Source organism: Drosophila pseudoobscura, chromosome 3 (genome assembly GCF_009870125.1).
Source record: "Drosophila pseudoobscura strain MV-25-SWS-2005 chromosome 3, UCI_Dpse_MV25, whole genome shotgun sequence".
Lineage (NCBI taxonomy): Eukaryota > Metazoa > Arthropoda > Insecta > Diptera > Drosophilidae > Drosophila > Drosophila pseudoobscura.
The window spans coordinates 20228457-20250215 of record NC_046680.1 but is presented as its reverse complement, the minus strand read 5'-3'; the positions used below and the strand labels follow the sequence as shown (position 1 = coordinate 20250215).

The following is a 21759-nucleotide window of genomic DNA, read 5'->3' as shown; positions in this document are numbered from 1 at the left end:
AACAAAACAACATCAACATCGACAGCAACAAGTTGCTCCCTCTCTCGGCCTGGCTGCTGCTGCTCCGAGAACAGGTACCGGTAGCCCGTGTGGCAGAGCCACAGCCAGAGCCAGAGCCAGCGCCAGAGCCAGATCCAGACCCAGTGGCAGACCCATGCCCAGACAACAACAACGCCTCAATCCTTGACCTAATCCAGAAGCTGTAGCCGGTTCGGGCCGCAGCCTGGCAGGTCCAGGTTCAGGTCCCAGTTTCAGTCCCCAGTATTGTTGTTTGATGATAAAGCCAAAAAATTGTTGCTGCCTCCCGATGGTCGGTGGTGGTTGGTGGCGGTGCGGTGGTGCTGCAAAGTTCACTGCCGCTGCGGCTGGGATGTGGATAAACCCGTTTTGTCAGACCCAAGTCGGCAACCGGCGCGAGTTCATGACTCTCCGCACTCCGCACTGGTTGCCTGCCTCTCCTCCTACTCCTACTCCCAGTCATCGGGTGGTTCCGTTAGTAGGTGAGGTCAGTGTCATGTGGCGTGCTGATAGACTAGTTTTGGGCACACACAGCACACAGCACACAGCACACTCCCGATCCCCATCCGATCCGATCCGGTCCAGTCCGGTCCCAGCGTTGTGTGGGTCGCGTCGGCGCGTGGCATGCTAAAGATGCCCGCATCCAGATCCGCAACAGGGGCAATCGACGATCCAGTTGCGTAGAAAGTAGAAAGGCAATTAGGAAGCAATTAAACCGACATCAACACCCCGGATAAGAAGTGATCTATGTGGGTCAGCCATCTCGGGGCCCTCGGGGCATCCACGACATCGACTCCAACTCCAAGTCGAATCCGATCGTCCGGGAACAGTGTCGCCTCTGGGGCTTACTTGCCGCATGAATGGAGGGGAGATGCTGATAGATGGAGCCAATTATTCATTCGGAAGGTGCAAAAGAAATCCACAAAGAATTCACTGTGGACTTGCCCTCAAAATCGAAACGATAGCGATGGAAGATAATCGCAGTTAATCTGCGATAGAAGAGATCTGGGGGAGTACAGGGGGAAGAACTTGAAGAACCTTCCTAAAGGCGGATTTAATGATTCATCTTAGTTATATTTCTATCAAGACACATAGGCACACATGTATGTACAAGTATCTCATATAAATACATTTATTTGGATTAACTAGACATATGTATATAGATTTTTAATTTCTTTTTCATAGATTGACAGAACAAAGACTTGAGAGCTATGCGGAAATATATTTTCGCTTTGATTTGATAGCTTTACAATTCTAAGCCCAATCAGGAAATTTCAAACTTATACTAAGATAATCTGTAAATATTTAGTACTGTTTCACAGAAATATGTATAGATCAAAAGCACGAACTTCGACCTTAAGCTTTAGTTTAGAAATTTATCTTTGGAAAGTCTTCTTCAAGGAAGCACACACATGATACCAATATCTTTGACTGATTTCAGGACTTGAGCCTTATTTTCACTAAAATATAGTTAAAACTCAGATCTTCCATAGATAGTACATACATTTTATTCTTTAGTTCCCAACATAAAAGTCAATTCAAGAAGACCAACAACGCCTACAACTTCTAACTACCTATTCCCCCCTTCATTCCTGCCCCCTCCTATTGTCGCCTCCTATGCTTCATCTCAGATACGAAAGGAATACCAAAAGCAATTCCATTTCAAATCCCATTAAGATTTGACATAATTTGAAATTTGATTTTTACCTGCCCCCTCGCAACCCCCATATTCTTCTTAGCCCCGAGACAACCTTACCACGAATGATGGTGGGAAGAGGGAGCCAGAGAAGCAAAGAATGGAATTGGTAAAAAGCAACGTAACCCTAAGCCATCATCGACGGTCAGAGCATCGGGGCAACCATCGGGCATCAATAACCAAAGCCAAAGAAAACACAAAACCCTAAAGAGCAGGGGAGTGGTGGGGAGTGCAGTGGTGTGGAGAGGGGGCTACGGCTGAGAGTCGGAGGAGAGTCAAGAAGGCAAAGAACAAGCGAAAGAAACGAAGAAAGGTAAAGAAAAGAAAAACAATAAACGTTAACACGAACACGAAAATAAAATAACTCTCTCACGAACAGTTCCCCCTCCCTATCCATCTATCCCCCTTAGCCCCTTTTGTGAGTGTGTGGGTTACATGTGCATGCCCATGTGTGTGTGTGTGTGTTGTTCCTGTATCCCATGCGATCATGTGCGTACGAGCATGTGTGCGTGTGTGTGTGTGCTGCGTAAAAGAGCGAGCAAGCAAGAGAACGACAGAACGGACGATGTTCTTTTACTGTACCATAATCGCGGGGCTCCCAAATTGATCACCATCATCATCAACGTGCGGCGGCCACTAACAAAAAGGTAGAATAAAAATGATAATAAAAAAACGACGCAAAGAACAAGGGAGTCGCAGCGGAGGCAGAGGCAACAGCATGGACAGAAGAGGCAGCCAGAAGTAAACGTAATCAGAAACACTGGCAACATCATCGATTTTCGAACAAGACGACAGAGGCTGAGAGCAGAGCCTGATGCAGAGACGGAAGAGTCATGGGCATAGGCAGCGACAGCGGCAGCGGCAGAGACAGTGGCGTCCGTCTTAACGGGCAAATACCACCAGCCAAGGTGTATTTGTAGAAGGTGAGGCTGTGTGCATCCTTAATAGTGTGTTGAAAAGAAAACAGCAACCTCTGGGAGTGCCCTTCATTCTACATTGATCCTTGTATTCAACCTGTTGAAACTATTGTGAGAGCTTATTGATTTTCACCTGTTGAAGATCTATAAGTAGAATGTGCATAGAATACGAAGCATTATCGTGGGAGCACATCCTTCATCTGCCTCACCTTGCACAAAATACACCATTATTTCTACTCTTTGATCCCTTTTTTGCTCCCACTCTGTTCTGTTTGCTGCGGCGCTCTTCTTCTCTCTCTGTTTTGCTCATGTGCGCTCTCTCTCTCTCTCTCTAACATGGTTTTCTTGGCAACACCAATACTAAACCGTTTTACCTGCCACTGCTCTACTGCTGCCGATGCCGAAGCCGCTGCTCTGCCACGGCTGCTGCTGCTGCGCAGTCGACGAACGACTTGGAAATAAAACCAAACAAAGAGGAATGTGTGCGCGAAAGATACCAGCAACAACATCAAGAGGAAGAAGAAGACGAAACAGAAGAGGAAAAGGCAACAACAATTGAGACAGAGGCTGAGACTGAGACAGAGACGGAGACCGATCCGACCGAGGCTTAGGCCATGTCTGCGCCACAGATACAGGGTGCTCCGTTCAGGGCCGGCCCAAAAGCCAGGGCTGCACTGCTACTGCTACTGCTACTGATGCGTTTATAATTACTTCTTGGCATTTACTTACTTGAGCAGCTGTGTCCGTCCTAAGCTGTGTGGCTCTGGCTTCTGGCTTTTGGCAGGTAAGCGCAGTGATCAGGATTAGGCTGTTGATTTTGGCACTTAGTGAGGATCTCTATGGCACTCTATCTGGCATTGGAACTGGAACTGCAAATGGGAGTTGGAACTGAAGCTGGAGTTGGATTTGTTTCTGGAGTTGGCTCTAACACGGCGTGGAAAGGCAAAACCGAATGCGGTGCCCGCTTAAATGTTACGACTGCTTGCTGTTGCTGTCTGCCTGCTGGTGGGTGCACCTTTCGCCACTTTCGTGTTGTTGGTGTACTTTTTGTTGCTGTTGTTGTTGTTGTTGTTGTATGCGTCTTGCTGGGTCTCCAAGCTCTGGCCTCTTTTGTTGGCTTTGACTTTTTTTTGCTTCTAATATGCCACTCGTTGTGGTATGTGGAGCTGTTGTTGTTGTTGTTGTTGTCTTTGTTGTTGTTGTAGTGGTTGCTGCTGTTGCTCTTTCTGCTGGCGGGCGGGTGGACGTTGTTGCATTTTGGCCCCAGTCGCGTCGTGTGAGGGGGTTCGGGGAGTGTGTGTGGGGCGCGTTTGATCACAATGAAGTTAACATTTTTTTACCATTGTTGGTGTAAAGAGAAGGTGGGAAATGGCATTTGCGTATTTTCTCTTTGCTTGCAAAATGTTTAAACATGTTTCATGTTGGTGGTTCTCTTTGAGTTTTTTTTCTTTTTTTCTGTTGTTGCACAATTAATTTGTAATTAATTTTTCTTCTTCTCCTCCGCTTCACTGTTATTAATCACTATTTTTATTTTGAATTTTATTATTTGCTTTTGTTGCTTTTGCTTTTGCGCTCAGCTTTGATGGCGTCTCATTTCAACTCACTAACACACACACACACACACACGCGCGCGGTCGCACACATACTCTCTTCCAGCAAAGAGCGAACCAGCACACAAATACACAAACACACGCGCACGGGGCTCATACATATAGAAAATTTTCGTTTTTTCTTCTTCTTGACTGAAATTTGTATGTGTTTTTTTTCGAAAAAGTTTAAGCGCGGATTTTTGTGTTTGTTTTACGACTACGACGACGTCTGAACACTCACAGATCGAACAGATATTCGCACTATAGAACTATTATTATATACTGTACAATGCGTCGAGCAGTGTCCAGGCTTTTTCGTTGGGGCCAGGGCGAGCTGTGGCGCGCTGCACGGAAAAAGGTACACGCAAAACTTGTCGTCGCGGATGAACGTTGAGGCGAGTGGAGTAGAGTAGAGCTCTCGGGATCGGTTTTGAACGGATCGGATCGGCTCGGCTATAATGCCCAAAGAGTCAATTGGAGATTGTTCAACTGTTGAATGTGCGCTTGGCCGTTGCCGTTTGCTGTTGCCGCCGCTGCTGCTGTGAGTGCTGCTGCTGCCGCTGCCGCTGCTGAGACTGCTGCCGACGCCGACGCAGCGTCCCATGTGCATGTGTGTTGGTGTCAAGGTGCTGTCCGTGTGAGCCACACAGGTGGGTTGGCTGTGTGAGAGAGCGAGGAGAGCGTGCGTCTGTATGCCCGATTATTATTGCTTTTTATGGTTTCATCTCTTTCGTAACTGATATTGAGCGAGCGGGCAGCGCAGCAGCGCCGCAGCAACCGAGCGCGAGTGAACGAAAACTCAAAATTCATTCGAATCGATATATGTGTGTGTCCGCACTCCCAAGGCACCAACACTGAGGCAGGTTCGGCTCTCACCCGCTCTCTTAATACACAGGTAGTCCACTGACGCTCTCGCTCTTTCGGAACGTCCACTTGTCCCTCCCCTCACCCCTAGCACCCCTCACGGCACCTGCACAAATTCGGTGCAGGTACAAAAAACACTAAAGACTTAGGACACAAACCTTCGCGTACCGCATTTAGTCTGAACCGGCCCTGGACAGAGTGCGCTTTTTGTATATTTTCAGACCCCGCCGTTCATTTCGTGTCTTGCTTGTGCATTGTATTCATTTTCAAAAGTTCGAACTCGAAAGCACTGCCGCGCCACCGCCGCCGCCGCTGACGCCTGCCGCCTGTTGCCTTGTTCTTTTTTGTTTTGCTTTTCTGTAAGCCGTGTGAAAGTGGTAGTGCAGTCGCGGGCATCAGGTAGAGAGACACACACAAACGTGCATACATACATGCAAGCTCAGAGATCAGGAGAGAGCGCACGACGATCAAGAGAGAGAGATCAAGCATACCGAGAGACGACTGAAATACGTAAAATAGTTATGCATGTACCACAATCCCATGTAGCGGAGCCGCGGCACAGACTCCGGACGCCGCTGGCTTTTGTCGGCTGCCCCTTGCCTCCGGCCCCGCTACTGACGACGTTGTTGCCTTAGTCCATGGTACATTCAATATAAGGTACACATGCTCATGTGCCTGTGCAGCATCCGCATATAGGTCCACATTTAGCAAACGTCTCAATGCATAAGACAGGTATAGTTGCTCCTTTGGACTGCCTCACCTTCTGTTCAATATACCTTGGACTTTACTTAACCTCAGCTTTGGCTTTAAAACTTGCGGTCGCTTGATGACCCAAGTGCCAGTTCTATGAACAAATTTGTTGCTTTATGTAATTTTACATCTCAATATGTATACAGTTATGTAGATTTCCAGATCATGTAGAACTGAGAGACACACCTTGGGAGGTGTTTTTGAGAATTTTGTGTATGCTTTAATTTGAGTTTAATTTTCATGTTTGTTTATTGTTGCAATATATTTAATGTTTAAAACTAAATGTAGGCTTAGTTTAATCCATTTGTAATTATTGATTCTTTGGGATTCGTGGGCTTTATTTAGATTGGGTTTTTTGGTGTAATAAATTTAATTTTTTGGTTTTTATTAAACTGGTCGAAACTTTTCACTAATGCTTGATTACGTTTTGCCTTCTTCTTTTGTGTTTCAAAATGTATATACATTTATATGTATGCAGCATATATATGCATGTGTGTGTGTGTGTGTGCGTGTATAAAACTAAACAAACAACAATCGTATTTAACGTACTTATACTCTGATTTTGTTCAAAAAGTCTTATATTTGTCTGCATTCTGCAAAGCAAGAAACCGAAGAGAAACAATCATTAGCAAACGCTCCTGCTCCTGCTCCTGCTCCTCCGGGTGCTGTTTCGCTTTGTCCTGGAACTAGTTCTACCCGAATTGCCTAAAATTAATTTAACAAACCATGGAAAATGGCTGATAGAACGGTCCATCTATATACTTGTAATGCATAGGGCAACAGCGATTGTCGGATTCTCAATTCCAAGTAGCAGCCTGAGTGATTAATTAAAAGGAAACTGTGGTGGCAGGAACTGGCTTCGGAGTTGCACAGAATCACATCATTTACATATGACTATAAATGACAACAGAACATGAACTAAAACAGAAGCTGTGGATGACAGTCTGAATTATTAGAATCGATAGTAGATTTGTCAATATAAAGGCTGTAAAAGTCCTGTTTACTAGAGCTACAACTGAATGCTTGATCGTAATCAACAGATCGGATATAGCACATGTAGAGCCAGCATTGAATTAGGTGTTAATATAGCTCTAGCTGCAGAACTGAAAACAGAAAGATCGACTGAAACTGGGACAATAGTAATAGTCCAACCAAAGCAAACTAAAAATAGGACTGAGGGCACCTGGAGGACGCTTAAATGCTAGTAAAATATTCAATGTTTCATGTTCTTGTTCTCGTGTGATCTCCGTGTAGATAGAAGCATTAAAACTAGGCACACCAACTAGCTACTAAAAACATTCTCTTCTCCTCCCTCCCGTAACAAAGGTACATCATTTATGCATTTTGTGCCTCAGATAAAGCCACTTAAAGACAATTAATTTAAATAAAATCCAACTTATAGCGAAAATACAATGTTAACTGTTTGCCTAGGGTTCTCCTTGCCTCGAGACTCTTCTGAATTTGTTCTGAGGATCTGTCGCACACTCCTCCCTTTGTTCCTTGTTTTCTCTTGAATTGTCTTCAGTTTTTCTTTCACTTGGACAACTTGTTTTTGCTAAAAATTTAAGTTTTTATTGTTTTTTTTATTTATAATACTGTGTTTTTTTGTTGAATAATTTGTTGAATCAATGTAGGGTGTAGGGCGGGGGGATATTATTGAAAGCCCAGCTGTGTGGGTGAAAGTAAACGCATATATAGATCCATAGAAGAGTATAGACTGATAAATCTCTTGCAGTTTTTTGTGTGTTCTTTCTTTTCCTGTTTTTTGTTGGCAGTGATATTGCAAAACGTTTTCTTTCGATTTTGAAATCAATGCGAATCGAAACAATAAATATAGTGTTGTTAGCTATGCGTTTGCCTTAGTTTGCCTTCGAAGAGGTGATTGGGAACAACTAGATCGGACCTCAATCGGAAGATCAGGCATTATAGTGGGAGCTGTGTTGGTTGCATTGTCTTGATCGGTACGGGGTACAGGGTACAGGGCACAGGATACATATACAAATATATAGAGAGGGTGCTGCTGTCTGTTGTGGTATTTACAAAAATGCTTCGATGTCGTCACTCATATATGTACATATGTATGCATATAAATAATAGGGCTAGTATTTATATATATACAGACATATGTAGGCATATATGACCTAATCGTTTTCAAAACTAATTAAGTTAAATGGTTTTGTATATAAGTACTATATATGCGTGTATATATGTATATATTAATATAAAGTTATGTAATACGTTTAAAAAGTTCATTTGGTTTTGGTTTTTCTGGAAAAAGTATTTTTGTTTACGGTTTAAGGTTTACGGTTTACGGTTTACGGTTTACGTTGAATGTACTCTCGCATTCGTACTGTACTGTTGTCGGTTCCGTTATCTCTGATGCAATGTGATTAATACGTCTCTTAGATCACTAATATTACACTAGTTGCTATTTCCCTCGCTCGCTTCCGGAACCGCCTTGAAAATGCTCACGGAGATCCGTTTCCCGATCCCCATCCGTTACACACTCTAAGATTAAACAATTAATTTAGCTCCTAACTCTTTGGTTTGTTAACGACTAGAACATAGGTAGAGAAGGAATCCGTTTCACGTTTTATGCATATCGTCTAAGTTTTTGTTTTAGTTTTGGTTTTGGTTTTGGTTTTGCCTTTGTTCGGGCCCCGGGAATAGGCCTCGCCCACTGCCCTGGTCTCACCTGCGGGGGCTGCGCGCAAAATGGTTAAATGGTTCTATTAATGGATACATATTGCTTAGGGGATTGCAGCAGCGGCAGTGGCAGTGGCAGAGGGCAGGCAGGCAACCACGGGGGGTATTACAGGGATTTCATGACTGACCCCAATCTAATGGAAATACTAATGCAGAGCAACCACAGAAATCAACACAGCGCAGAACTGACAACGATCCGATGCGATCTAAGTGGGACTTTCCGCCTTAGAGCCGGCATTCGAATTGTCTTGCATTTGAGCGAGTGTCTTGAACTTTTGAGAGTTTAGGAATCTGAAAGAGACGATAATGGATCAGTGCCATTCTGTCCCCCAGAGGGACTAGATCAAACGGACGCCACTCACCTCGGATATGAGTCTCTGTGCATTAAAGTGTAGATCTGTATTTGAGCTTCGTCGAAGGTGTGCGTCGTGGGCTCGATCATGTTACGGTTGACGATCTCGCGCACCCGCGAGTCCAGCGACACCTCCCTCGGCGACAGGATCGAGATGTAGTCCTCGTATATCAGGCGCGCCTTCTCTTCGACCACCTCGGCGCTGTTCTCCTTCTTGAGGTCCTCGACGGCCAGCCAGAACAATATGTTCTCCTCACTGAATTCGCTGCGCAGGAAGTTCTGGAATACCTTTCGACCAGCTGCGGAAAATACAGAAAATAGTAAGCATACGGCTCAGAGTGGAATATTTCCTTTGCATGCTCACCTGAGCTCTTCATCAGCTTGTCAAAGCTCTTGCCCCAGCTACGGATTTCCTCCAATGTGGGTCTGCAACGGAAATTGATGTTAAACAAAGTATTCCACTTGAAAAAAAAACACTTATTTCTGTAAAGGTAACTTACTGTTCGCCGTCTAGGAATTCGGAATTAGCGAGATCACGCTTTGTGGGCGCATTTTCATCGGCATTCTTGATGGCCAGACTGTAAAAAAAGGAAAATATTGGAGATGATATGGGTTTTCACTGATGTACATTGGTTTCGCTCTGTTCTGAATTGGAATGGAACCAATTCTAGACAGTCCCAGGTGAGCTAAGCGATCTTGGTGCTATATATATCTCTGATATTTGCTTTTTACTACTCATATTAGCCGTAGCTTGTTCTCCGCACATCCGTCACCCTTCAAAGTAGACTACGATTTGGGCTTGACTACTCTCTGGCTCATAGTGGATAGGGAAGCCACTTCTGCATACATACATACGGGGCAACAAACAGACATATGTACATATGTGTGCTGATATGTATATCGTATGCGCATAGATACAAGTATATCTATAAAGTGGCTAATGCCATATCAACGAAGCACTCGAACTTGACAAAGCTCCGTTATCTGCTTGACAGCTATCAAAGCGACACGACACAACCCGACTCGATTCGATTCGATTCGATTCGTTGCCCCCAATGCCCAATCAAGTGCGTATGGATGTATGCATGAATCCAATTGTGGCATGTACCGAAGCGTGTATAAGTATGTGTGCCCAGCCAAACACACAAAGGTGCGGAGGGATCCGCAAGATTATAGGAGGAGGGCCAAAAGACTTTCGTTTTCATTCACGAAAAACGAATGCAACACTTCGAGGAGCCATCCAGCCACATACTTATTTATATTTGATTTAAACAGTGCCCCATCCAACCGGAGGTAGAGCTTTTCCCTGCCCAATCTTCGGCGCTCCCGAAATTGTGAATGAATGCGGGAGAGCAGAAGTCAAAGAGCGGGGGACTAATCAGCGGGAGAGAGCTTTCACCGCGGAGCGTTGCCAGAGGCGAGAAAAATGCCTCCCATCTGCTTCTGCTTCTCCTTCTAGCGAGCGTGTGCGTGTGTGTCTGTTGGTGGGTGGGCGGTTGGGTGTAACTTACCATTTTCCCCTGTTTTAGCGGTTGTTTTTATTACAGTTGTAGTTGTGGTTAAGCGGTGACGAGGATGAGGACAGGAACGGGGATAGGTACCCGTGGAGCAGCACCAGAGACGAGGAAAGAAATTGATTTCGTTTTAGTGGGCAATACAAAATAATGAGGTGTTCTCAAGGATACTCACCAGGAGCAGGAACAGCAGCAACACCAGCAGAAGCAGCACGGCTTCTGCGACTGCGGCCGCTGCAACGTTGCCGCATTCGACTCTTGCAGCACATTCGAGGTGGCACTGGCTGCCGTGACGCCGCCGCCCCCAACTGACACGGACACGGAAACGGCACTTTCGCTGCCCCCTCCCCCGTTGCCGTTGCCATTCCCATTCCCATTCCCGTTACCGTTGTTTCCGTTGCCATTGCCCCCGCCATTGGCGCCATTGTTAGCAGCGCTCTGTGGTGTGGATGCAGTCATTCCGCCGCGCAGTCGACACCCACTAGGCAGCTCCGAAATGGTACAGGACATTTGGCCCTTTGCTATAGATGGAGGGGGACGATAAGTAACAAGAGGGAAAAGGGATGGAGTAGGGGGTCAGCACCACTTACCTGCCCTTTTAAATTTGAAGTTGACTCTAGCGCTGGCGTTGGTGTTGTGGCTGCCACAGCTGGCAGACCGCCCACTGCCACTGACCTACCCACTCACTGGCTCCCTCGTTCTCTCGCTCGCTACTGCTCTCTTGCTCTCTCAATTCGATGCTCTCTCCCTTCCTCCCGCTCACTCGCACTCTCTTGGCAGGCAGCGATGGCAATGTGGTGGAGAGCCGAAACCGTTACGTATTTATGTTTTTGCTAATAATTTTTTATCGAGTGTGCTCCAGCTCTTCTACTGGTTTCTCTCTCTCCCGTTATCGTTCGATTTCCTTTAGCTGGCGCTCTCTGCTTCTTGTATGGCAACCGTAACTGTTACCACTGCTCCTTCAACTTTCCTTCCACTTGTGATTTTACATGCCTTGAGGAGCAGCAAATATTTTTTTGGCTTGATCTTCGGCCTACTTGGGGATTCTTTTGTCTCTTTTATGGAACTTTGACCGCCAAATTCATTCGCATTCCTAAATAGGTTGACTCTCCTTCACCTGCTGCTCCACCCTCCTGCTCTGCTCCGTGCCTTGGCTGGTGCGTGGGATGGCTGGCTTGCTGGACTGGCTGGCTGTCTGGCTTTGGGTGGTGTTGGGTGGGTGGGCGCCCTTAGCATTTACATATTTTGTTGTATTTACGGCATACAAATTACAAACGACTCAATCACTGCGTGCCCTGAACCAAGGGGCACATTTACATCCAAAAGCGTTACGAAATTTATGAGCAGCTGGAGCTGGCTCTCTCCCGCTCTTGCTCTCTCTCTATTTTTTGGTTAAATTTTATTTATTTCTTTTACTAGTCATTACACGGCGGACTCTCACTCCCGTGTGCGTCTGTCTGTGTGTGTGTGGGAACGCTTTTGTGGGATTCGATTGGCGGCGACGGAGGTCGGGCTGATGGGGCGTATGCGTGATTCTCTCCCTCTGTGTGTTTCTCTTTCCTTGCGGGGGTCTCGCCTGCTGTCTTTGATTGTTGTTCCTATTTTTGTTGTTGTTGTTGCAACAGCTGCAACTTGTACCGTACTGCACTATCAACAGAACGTTGTGCTGTCGTTGTGGCGGGTATTTTTGGGGGGATCTTGGATCGTTGCTTTATCACAAAATCAGCTGGTGTTGTTGTTTTGTTAACAGTTAGCCACTATCTCTCTCCTTTCCACCCTCTTCTCTCTATCTCACTATTTATCTCCTTTTTGTGTGTTGTGCGCTTCCGTTAATATTTTCACTCACTCTCTCTCTCACACACACACACACACACACATGCAGTGTGCTTTGGTTTTGACAGCGTTGGTTGTTGGTTAATGGAGGGGGCTGGGTGGGAAGGGTGTTCGATGGAGCAGGGGTGTGAGTGGGCAAGGAGGGGACACGGGCAGGGGCACGGGCGCGGGCGCGGGCGCTGTGTCTGTATGTATTTAGGAGCAACGAGTACATACGAATTTCTGCCTTGCCACAGCCACTAAAATATACCCGTATTTGTATTCGTATATCTCTATTTTTTCACTGTTTTGCTAGCGCCCAATTCCGATTGAGATTTCCAAACCGATTGGATTCGACCCGATCGGTTCAGTTCCGATTCGTTTTACTACACGGAAACTGCAGTTTTCATTTGAGGCACTCTGGGATGGCGGAAAAACGTATTCCACAATCTCCGGATTCACATTTCGGTTGCTGCCATATTTTGGGCTCCGCGGCGACCACACATTATTGCCGTTTCATTTCCACTGCAGCACAAACACATACACAAACGAGCCTGTGCGTGTGTGGGATTTTTTTCTGCGATAGCCAGAACACAGAACAGAACCCACAAATCCTCCTCGACGGCGGGCGCGAGCACAAGTGTCGGACGTGTTTCTCTTCGCTCTGGCAAAAGGCTGATTTCCAAGCAGTGCCATGGCAGCGCTTGATTTTCCAATGCGCGCACATTCCCACACCACTCCTCACCCAAAAAGATATGCCTGGCGGCGCCAAAGGTGCCCACAGAGAGAGCGAGAGAGATTAAGCAAGCGAAAGCTCCGCTCCTCCACATAGCTATACAGTTTGAATTCCTGGCACAATATTCACACATGTGCGCGAGTTTCGCAAAAGCGCAAAAAGCTCTCTGGAATTCTTTGAGGGAAATGAGCTTTCGCCAGGGCTGCAGTTTCTGCCTGAGACCTTATCGATGTCAATAAACGCAAGAAAGGTTCCATTAAAAATTAATATATTCAGTATCAAAATTTCACACAATTGCCACGAAAGGGCACAAGGGTACTGTTCATCTATGTGAACAGGCGGATGGTGCAGTCGGCACCTGTGGAGAACACCCATGGCTGAACGGGATGCCAGTTGACGTCCAGTACGCCGAACTCCTCGCGTTTTTCGTGCGTCTGCAGCTTCTTCAGCGGCACAATTAATGGATTCTGCAGCAAATCACTAAAGGAAAGAATCAAAATTATAATTTATTCCGTCGTTATTCGGATGAGTTTCAGTGCCACTCACTTGTAGACCATTCCGTGGGAGACAATGACAGCCTGGTCGTCGCTGCCAGACGCAAAGAGCGGATACCGGAGATGGAAGGCCACACTGCGCACGGCATTGCGATGGAGGCGCATGGTCTGGTAGGGCTTGGTGGAGAGGTCCAAATCGAACCACAGCATCTTCTTGTCGTATGTAGAGACGAGCAAATTGTCGCCCTTCGGGTGAATGGACATGCCCGAAATCCACTTGGAGTTGGTCAGCAGCTTCTTGATAAGTTCTTGCTTGACCAAATCGTAGATGCGTATATTGTGCTGGGTCTAAAAGAGGACAGATTTGTAGTATCCAATGAATTATAGGAGCAACGTCATAGTATTCTTACCGCCACAAAAAAGCACGGTTTCACCGGATGGAAGAGGACGCACTGGATCAAGCCCTTGCTCTTTGAGAAGGGTATCTGAGAGCGTCGCTTGGAGAGCTGATGTATCAGGGCCGAGCGATTGGCGCCCTCGGGCATCACCGTGGCCAAGTAGTCGCCGCGTCCATGCCAAGTCACTTGTCGAATGGGCTTAAAGTGAGTGATGATCACTCTGACGCCCTTCTCCTGATCGGCGGGCTCCGCATTGGCCCACTGCACTGCCGTCTTGATGCGCTCGTTCTCGATGACGTCCAGAACTGGGGCCTCGGCCAGCAAGTCATCGGTCTTCTTCACGAGGAGCTTGTCACCAACCTTCGGGTTGACCAGCAGCAAACGACTGCCGGTGGCTACCGCAATGATGGAGAGCTTGGCATTGGGACACCAGGCCACACAGCGCACCACGTCCTCGGTCTCAATGGTGCGGATGCACCGACCTGTGGCAATTTCCCAAACTGCAAGAAGGGAGAAAATTGTTAGCGATCAATTATGAGAATTTGATAGGACCAGATAAACTTACTCTTGACCGTCTTGTCGTCGGAGCCGGACACGAGGTACTCGCCCTTCGGTTCCACGCTGACGGACCGCACAAGATCTGTGTGGCCCCGGTAGACCAGACTCTCGACTGTGGGGAATGGCTGCAGATCGCGCGGTGAAGGCAACTTGGGGATGAGGTACTCTGCATCGATGTTCAGCTTGACGCGCTTGGCACGTGGACACAAGTACAGATCAAGGCAACGCAAGAAGCGTTCGCGGAGGTAGCGCGAGTAGGCGGGCACCTCACGCAGCGACTTGAATTTTTGCGGCATGAAGTGCAACTTTCGCCTGTGAGGCTCGTCCTTCAACTTGTGCCACTCCTTGGCCTCCTTCTCGTCGAAGAGATACTCTGGCGGCGGGTTGTAGGACTCGGCGTGCCCTGGCAGGTCGCGCTTGGGCGCTGACACGGGGTCGTGGATGCGGCGCATCTGTTCCCGACTGGTGTCCGTCTCCCACAGCATGTAGAACTTGGGGCCGCGCTTCTCCTGCTTTTCCCGCTGCACCTCCTCGGTGGTCTTCATCCAGCCCATCTTGAGGGCGTGCACCATACGCGAGACGGTCTTTTTCTCCGACCCTGAGGGAAGGAAGGAGCGCTTGTGGTCGGGAACGTTCTTGATGGGCATCTTCTCCACCTCCGAGGTGAACCATTCGATCCAGGGCGCGTACTCGTCGTGCTCTTCGTTGGGTATGCGGCCCGAGTTGATGCGCTTGATGAGAGCAATGTCGGCATCTGTGAGCAACACCTCCTGACCAGTCAGCGGATCCTTGACAGTACGCCAGAAATTCGGGTCCTCGATCTTGCGCAGGAAGTCATCAATTTGATCGCCCTTCGGTGGCTTTACAATCTTCTTGGCATCCCAGTCGTAGCCAATGTGCTTATATTCGTCATACCAGTGCATCGGAATGTTGCCAACAGTGTTGCGGATGTCCTCCTCGTCGGAGGTGTCCGAGTCGGCGTATTCCACCTTTGAGGGATCCCTTGCAGGAACCACTGGTACAACTTTATTACTGCTGGTGGGCTTCTCTTGTGATTTTTTGATAGACATTGACGTTGTGGCAGCCTCTTCATCATTGTTCTTGCTCGACTTTTTAGCATCGGCATCATCTTCTTCTTCTTCGTCTTCTGCGCTCTCTTCGTCATCGTCTCCTGAGCTGCCTTCGGCAACTTTCCTACCCAAATAGTTGCCTTCTTCATCACTTTCGAATTCGAGATCCTCGCTGCTGTCTGTCTGATATTCCTGGTCTATGCCCTCATCGTCGGTGGAGTCTTCGCCAGGATCTTTCACGGCTTGCAGCAGATCCTTTGAAAATACTGGCATTAGACTGAATCCTAAAGTTGAATTTCGGCTCGCTTACCTCCTCCTCCTCCTCATTGTCAGAAGATTCGTGGCTGTCCGGTGCTTCATTTTGTGGCTCTGGCTCTTTTACTTTCCGCTTAATTGTTAATTTTTTAGTCATTTTTAGAAAACAAAACTAACGCGGCGCACGTGTTGCAGTCAGCGATAGTGATGGGTGATGGTAAAACGATTGTGCGGCAATTATCGAATCGATTTCGATGTAGTGTAGCCCTGGACACGAAAATATGAGAAATACCAGCGTTCGCCCACATACCCTAGCGCCATTTACATATTTTTTTAAGATATAATTTGTCTGTGTAATTACAGGCCTTACGTGCATAATAGCTACTGCCTAAACAAGCAATAATCCCCTCCACCCGGAAAAAGACACCGCATAGCTACAAGCGAACACACAACAACGCTGCCCTTACTCATCCGAAGAAGCTATATCTGCTGATTCCATCGATTTGACACTCACACACACACATCGTTTGTGGTAGTTGGGGCAAACAGAGAGCACACAGACGAAGAAAAAAATGACTGCGCCTCGACGTCTTCGAAAAGAGCTGTGCGATTTACAAGATAATACATTAAAATCCTTCCGCGACATTAAGGCCGACGACGAGAACCTGCTGCGCTGGACTGGCCTGATTGTACCCGACAATCCGCCGTACAACAAGGGCGCCTTCCGCATCGAGATCAACTTTCCGGCCGAATATCCGTTCAAGCCGCCGAAAATAAACTTCAAGACGCGGATCTATCATCCCAACATCGACGAAAAGGGGCAGGTCTGTCTGCCAATAATCAGCACCGAGAACTGGAAGCCGGCTACGCGAACGGAGCAGGTTGTCCAGGCTCTGATAGCTCTTATCAACGACCCTGAGCCCGAGCATCCACTTCGCGCCGAGCTAGCCGAGGAGTTCCTCAAGGACAGAAAGAAGTTCGTGAAGAATGCCGAGGACTACACCAAGAAGCACAGCGAAAAACGTCCGGCGGATTAGTGCTGTTTTCATGGCGAGCCGCCAACAAACAACAAACGAAGACGGATGACGAAACCAAACTAAACCCCATCCCATTATTTTCATCCCCCTTCGAGTCTACGCCGAGTGCGACGGAGGGCGAACAAATTATTTCACGCTTAGTCTACGAGTTCTCCCCGTTTTGTGATTTTCAATTAGCTTTTTAATGTTTTAACTTCGATTTTTCAGTAGAAAGTTTCGTAATTCTCCCAATTCCAATTTGTAAGGATCAGGATCCGTAGGAAGGGTAGTTTTTTAATTGTAGCACTGTAATTTTATGCAAGAGAGAAATACAAGTTCGTTACATTAAAACACAACGCCATCGATGGGCGGCGCCTCTTTAATAGCGGACACAATCGATGGCTGCTCGACGGCCTCAGTGTCGATGGGCATCGGAAACGATTCCTCGCCTAGCATTCGGCGGAAGCAGGTCAGCAGCACGTTGTTGTTGTGCTGGATGAGTGCATTACTGAACTTGTTCTTCTGAAGCTCCTTGATTTGCACCAGACTGTGTATGGCCTCCTCTTCCGTCTCCCCAGTGTCGCTTTTGACCAGGTCAAGAACTTCCTCAACGATAGCATCGTCCTCTCTTATGCTTGGGCTGCTCAGGGTGATTGTTTGCAATTGGTTGGTCTCGAAGTGGGTCTCCTGATAGACAGATTCCACAAGAAACAGCAGCACGGAGGCAGAATAGTGGGTAAGGAACAAGAACTTGTGGAAGACAATCTTCTGTGGCCGCTGACCGCGCACGCACTCTAAAAGTGCCACAAAGAACCGACGCTGAGCACTGTGAAAGGTCTCCGTCTCCCCTTCCGTGCATGGCAGAAAGCTTAGTGTCTGGCTATCCAGCTGGCAGTTGGGAGAAGCTTGCCATATGGGGTCGAGATCGAAGGTGTCGAGTATGCGGAGACGCAGCAAAAGTACGGGCTCTGAAGCAAAAAGGCTGCTCTGCAGGCTTTTAACGGGTGCCCCCCTGGAAACACGCAAGGTCAGAGGCGCCACTCGATCTTTGGCATACCTATAGCTCGTAAGGCCATTGGGGCACTTCTCAAGTTGATTAAACTCACGGCGCAGGCAATATATCTGCTTGAGAAGATCGCCGTCCTTAAGCTTCTCTCGCTCTGTGTAGGAGCCACCATAAATGGGCACTGAGAATCCCAGGGCCTTGCTGGTCACCTCTTTATCCACGATGCACAGCTTATCGTCCAGGGGCTGCACCTTGTAGCGATTGTAGTACATGGAGGAGACCAGGCCGCGCAAGTGGTGCAGGTGCCGAAAATATAGACGATCTTTGGACTCGTAGGCGTAAATGCTACTCTCAATGGCGTCCGTCTGAAGCTTCATGTACAGCCGACAGGCGATTTCATGCTGCATCATGAAGTCGTTGGGTATTTGGGATTTGGCAAACAGAGGCATGACCATCGCATCGTTTGGCTGGGCGAGTTTGGCTTGCATTTTTTCCAGCAGACGGGCCAGACCGGGCGTATCCTTCTGGTAGTTCAGGCAGATTACATAAACCTCCGAATTGCCGCGCTTCGATGTAGCCGGCTTGTAGATGTGCACCTGCTCGAAGATGCAGTTGAGCATGTACAAAAGCGAAACGCTGCAGGCCTCGAAGAGTGTGAACATTTTGACTACGAACTTGCCGCCCGTCTTGAGTATTCTCAGCGCACAGATGGTCTCGGCAAAGAACAGGCGAACGACGATTTCCTCCTGGCAATCCGGTTGGGCAGCGCAGTCAATGGAGCCGTCGGCGGTGATGAGGTCCACGACTCCACTGCCGTTGTCTTTGAAGTCTTCTGCACAGCGTTCGACCATATGTTCAATGTTGCTCAGATTGATGAGATTTCCCGTGAGATCTTTGTGAAAGAGCCAATTGTCCAGTGTGTGGAATATGAACCGGTCATCGGTTATCATCTCGTTCAAGGCGTTGCCCTCGTAGTAAGGATTTAAAGTAGTTGAGCGCCAGCGCCATTTGATCTAACAAGAGACTTGATAAATTTATTCCCCCATCAGTTCTGTTGCTACTGACCTCATCCTTTCCATATGTGCTGTGCAAGTAATGATTTAGGGCCGCAATGAAGGCCCCAGGAGCCTCGCAAAGATGGAGCGTGTTCACCACCGGCTCGGTCACCAGCGGATAGCGGTGCAAGCACTCAAAGAACTTGCACCAAGCGACGGTCACGAACTCCGCCTTGGTCTCGTTCTTCAGGCGCCACGGCACCTCGCCAGACGGATCCCGGCGATTCGTGTGCGAGCTCCACTCCTGCACCCCATAATCGTTCAGCTTGCTCTTGACCGAATTCAGTTGGTCCTTGAGATTCTGCAGCGCCTCGCACTGGTAATACTCGCTGAACAGAGGCTGCTCCTCCCGAGGCAGCTCCCAGACGCCATCGCCCCTCGGCTTTTGGTATTGGAACTTCTTTTCAAATAATTGTTCCAACTCCGATCTCAAGTTTAGCTTCGGCCCCATTATAATTTACAGTTTAAACGAACTTAACCCACTTAACCCCCCTTATGGTGAAACAGATGTGCAGCTTGAGTTAAGCCGCGGAAAATAGCACTGGGTTATTTCATATTAAAAAACTACTTTAAAATGTAATTAACCAATAAACCAGACTGACCAGTTGATGCATTCATTATTTTAAATAATATTTTTTTTGCAAAGATTTGCGGATTCCGTTTGATATACCGATGTACAGTAAAAATAAACAGTAAATGGTCACGCTGCATGTGTTTGTTTACATTGTTTGCGGTCCCACTTAAAGATAGCTTGGGTGCAGACGATAGGTTTATAGAGGTTTATATCGATAAAAGAGTAACTGAAAAAGTGGATTATTATCGAATTTAAAAGTTCCTTCTTACATACGTATATATCATTATTTACACATTTTCCATAAATATATGGAATGGATTGTAACAATTTTAAGTTTTTAAAGGAACAGAACGATCCCTAGCTTTTTCAATGATACAGAAATATTAATTTCTTTGCACGTACCTATTTTTATATTGCCAAAAAGCCAAATCAAAATGAAAAGACAAAATTTCTGTAAAAGAAAATTTACATTAAAGACTTTCCTAATAATCCAATTCCGCTCATGTGCAAGCTTATAGATTTCCATGAAACTTAAAAGTTGCATTCGACTAACCACTAAGTTTATTAAACTACATTTTTGTAAAGTCATAAATTATGTTAAAAGAATGCTACTACAATCAATTTAGGATAGATATCTCAAATAAGAGCATAATGATCCCTTCTTTGGAGAAAGAATTACGATTTAATAAGTACGAAACCATCGCATAATATTATAAACCTAAAATCCTTCTGAATGGAATGTTTGTAAGCAGTCTTCCTCACAACCATTTCCCCTAATCCAAGCCATTCCTGGCTCGTCCTACAAATTTTATTTATTTTACTGAACCAAAGATGGGATCACGATCACCAGCATAGCATTTCCCGTAGAAATCGCATTATTGATTAGGCACATGCCTCAAATACAAAATGGCTTATTAAAATTAATTTCTTCCATTCTAAAGATATATGTGTTGTAGAAAGCGCAAACATCCCGACATATGTACATATGTATGTATAAGGCCCCAAACTTTTAATAGACAAGGTTTTGATATTACGAAACAATTGGTCATCCGTGAGCATTTAGACTGTGCATATTAATCTCAGAATTATAAACGGACATGACACATACGGAAATGGGAGAAATTGTGAAAGACGAGTAGGCATTTCAATGGGTTTTGCTGTGGCCATATCGTTTTCAATATGGGCTGTCTTTATACGTGCATGCGCTGCCGACTTTATGGCTATCAAAACGAATGAATATGAATAATAATATTCAAATGATGGCTTTCCAAAGACTTCCAGACATCCACTGAATGACACACGAAGGAAGAGGGGTACATATGTACGTAGGATCCGAATGAATAAGAGACTATACCAGAGACTTCTCAGGCTTAGAAGAGTCCAGTGATTGGTATCGTCAGTGAGTAACATTCCCTGCTTTTCTATATACATACCTTTGAATGCGATTATATACATATCTGTAAGTATAAACGAAGTGTATGTACGAGTAATATACATAAGTGTAAGTTCAGAAATGTATTTGTGTGTATATGTATATAGAAGACCGACACGTGACTGTTTTGTATAATCGGGCATAAATATCTGTAATGTAAGCCTATAGATGGCTCACAGAAAACTTGAGAACCTGAACCTGAACAGAACAGAACAAACGTCTGTCGGCCAGTTCGAAGTAATCGTCGTCTGGGGATCTATTCCCGCAGGTGGCTGGCTCTCCTCCTGGCGAGCGGAAGTAGCAGCGATCGATGAAAACATCCAACAGCGCGCATGCGCGCACGGATCACATCGCGGACACCGAGGCGAGCGGCCATACCAAATGCATTTTGGGTTTGTTTCGACCCGCGATGGCGGCGGCAAGCGACGAAATTCCAAAACGGCAGTGGCTCTGGGGGACGGAGACTCTATTCGATTCAATCGAAGTCGGACGTGGATGTAGACGGGAACGTGGACACGGCTTTTGTTGGCAAGTAAGTTTTATTTCATTTCATATTTTTCTTAAAAGGGAGTTCATTAATATTCCGGGCAGGCGGCTGTGCGCTAAAAACGCTTAAGCGGCGTTGCAGAGGAGCGACGTCTCGGCTACGGCTACCTGTCGTTGGCGCATGTACAGGTAAAATGTGCGTGTGTGCGTGCCCGTGCACCAACACAAGTGTCTGCACCCCCACTTTGCCGGAGTGTGTGTGTCTGTGTGCTTGTGTTTGTGAGCGAGTGTCAAATGCCACTAATTGAAACTTCTTCAATTGCGGGCTACTTTGGGGCTGCGCTGCCCGTCCGGCCCGAGGTGTGGTGCTGAGCCAGTCGCGAGGCATCCAAATCAGTTGCCAATTAGTCTTCAGCGCCGACGGATTACAATTGTGGTTCGCCTTCGGCTTCGAGCCCACC

General features: G+C 46.8%; 5 protein-coding genes across 13 annotated transcripts in view; 1 reads left to right on the top strand and 4 right to left on the bottom strand.

The window, feature by feature from the left end:
- Window positions 1-4783, bottom strand: part of grh (grainy head) — a 39632-nt gene extending 34849 nt beyond the window's left edge. For 8 of the 9 annotated variants that reach the window (XM_033378022.1, XM_033378024.1, XM_033378023.1 and 5 more), the window contains exon 1: window positions 3361-4783. The gene's annotated coding sequence lies outside the window, so the exon portion shown is untranslated. The remainder of the gene's footprint in view (window positions 1-3360) is intronic. The other variant, XM_004444427.3, reaches the window with a different exon arrangement.
- Window positions 4784-6048: 1265 nt separating this feature from the next.
- Window positions 6049-13062, bottom strand: Dhit (Double hit). Its single transcript, XM_001361751.4, has 7 exons — window positions 10997-13062; window positions 10582-10927; window positions 10404-10412; window positions 9393-9470; window positions 9257-9318; window positions 8903-9191; window positions 6049-8831 (listed from the first exon to the last, which is right to left on the bottom strand). The coding sequence occupies exons 2-7, from the start codon at window positions 10914-10916 to the stop codon at window positions 8747-8749; spliced, it is 858 nt and encodes a 285-aa protein (XP_001361788.3). The 5' UTR covers window positions 10917-10927; window positions 10997-13062; the 3' UTR covers window positions 6049-8746.
- Window positions 13063-13205: 143 nt separating this feature from the next.
- Window positions 13206-15973, bottom strand: LOC4805377 (ribosome biogenesis protein BOP1 homolog). Its single transcript, XM_001361750.5, has 5 exons — window positions 15785-15973; window positions 14412-15729; window positions 13859-14346; window positions 13501-13796; window positions 13206-13434 (listed from the first exon to the last, which is right to left on the bottom strand). Exons 1-5 carry the CDS (start codon window positions 15884-15886, stop codon window positions 13281-13283), a joined length of 2358 nt encoding a protein of 785 aa, XP_001361787.2. The 5' UTR covers window positions 15887-15973; the 3' UTR covers window positions 13206-13280.
- Window positions 15974-16024: 51 nt separating this feature from the next.
- Window positions 16025-17096, top strand: Ubc10 (ubiquitin conjugating enzyme 10). The gene has a single exon (XM_001361749.4). The coding sequence runs from the start codon at window positions 16302-16304 to the stop codon at window positions 16764-16766; it is 465 nt and encodes a 154-aa protein (XP_001361786.1). The 5' UTR covers window positions 16025-16301; the 3' UTR covers window positions 16767-17096.
- aft (cap methyltransferase 2) lies at window positions 17014-19512 on the bottom strand. The gene is made up of 2 exons (XM_001361748.4): window positions 18817-19512; window positions 17014-18764 (listed from the first exon to the last, which is right to left on the bottom strand). Exons 1-2 carry the CDS (start codon window positions 19255-19257, stop codon window positions 17091-17093), a joined length of 2115 nt encoding a protein of 704 aa, XP_001361785.2. The 5' UTR covers window positions 19258-19512; the 3' UTR covers window positions 17014-17090.
- Between the last annotated feature and the right edge of the window lie 2247 nt (window positions 19513-21759).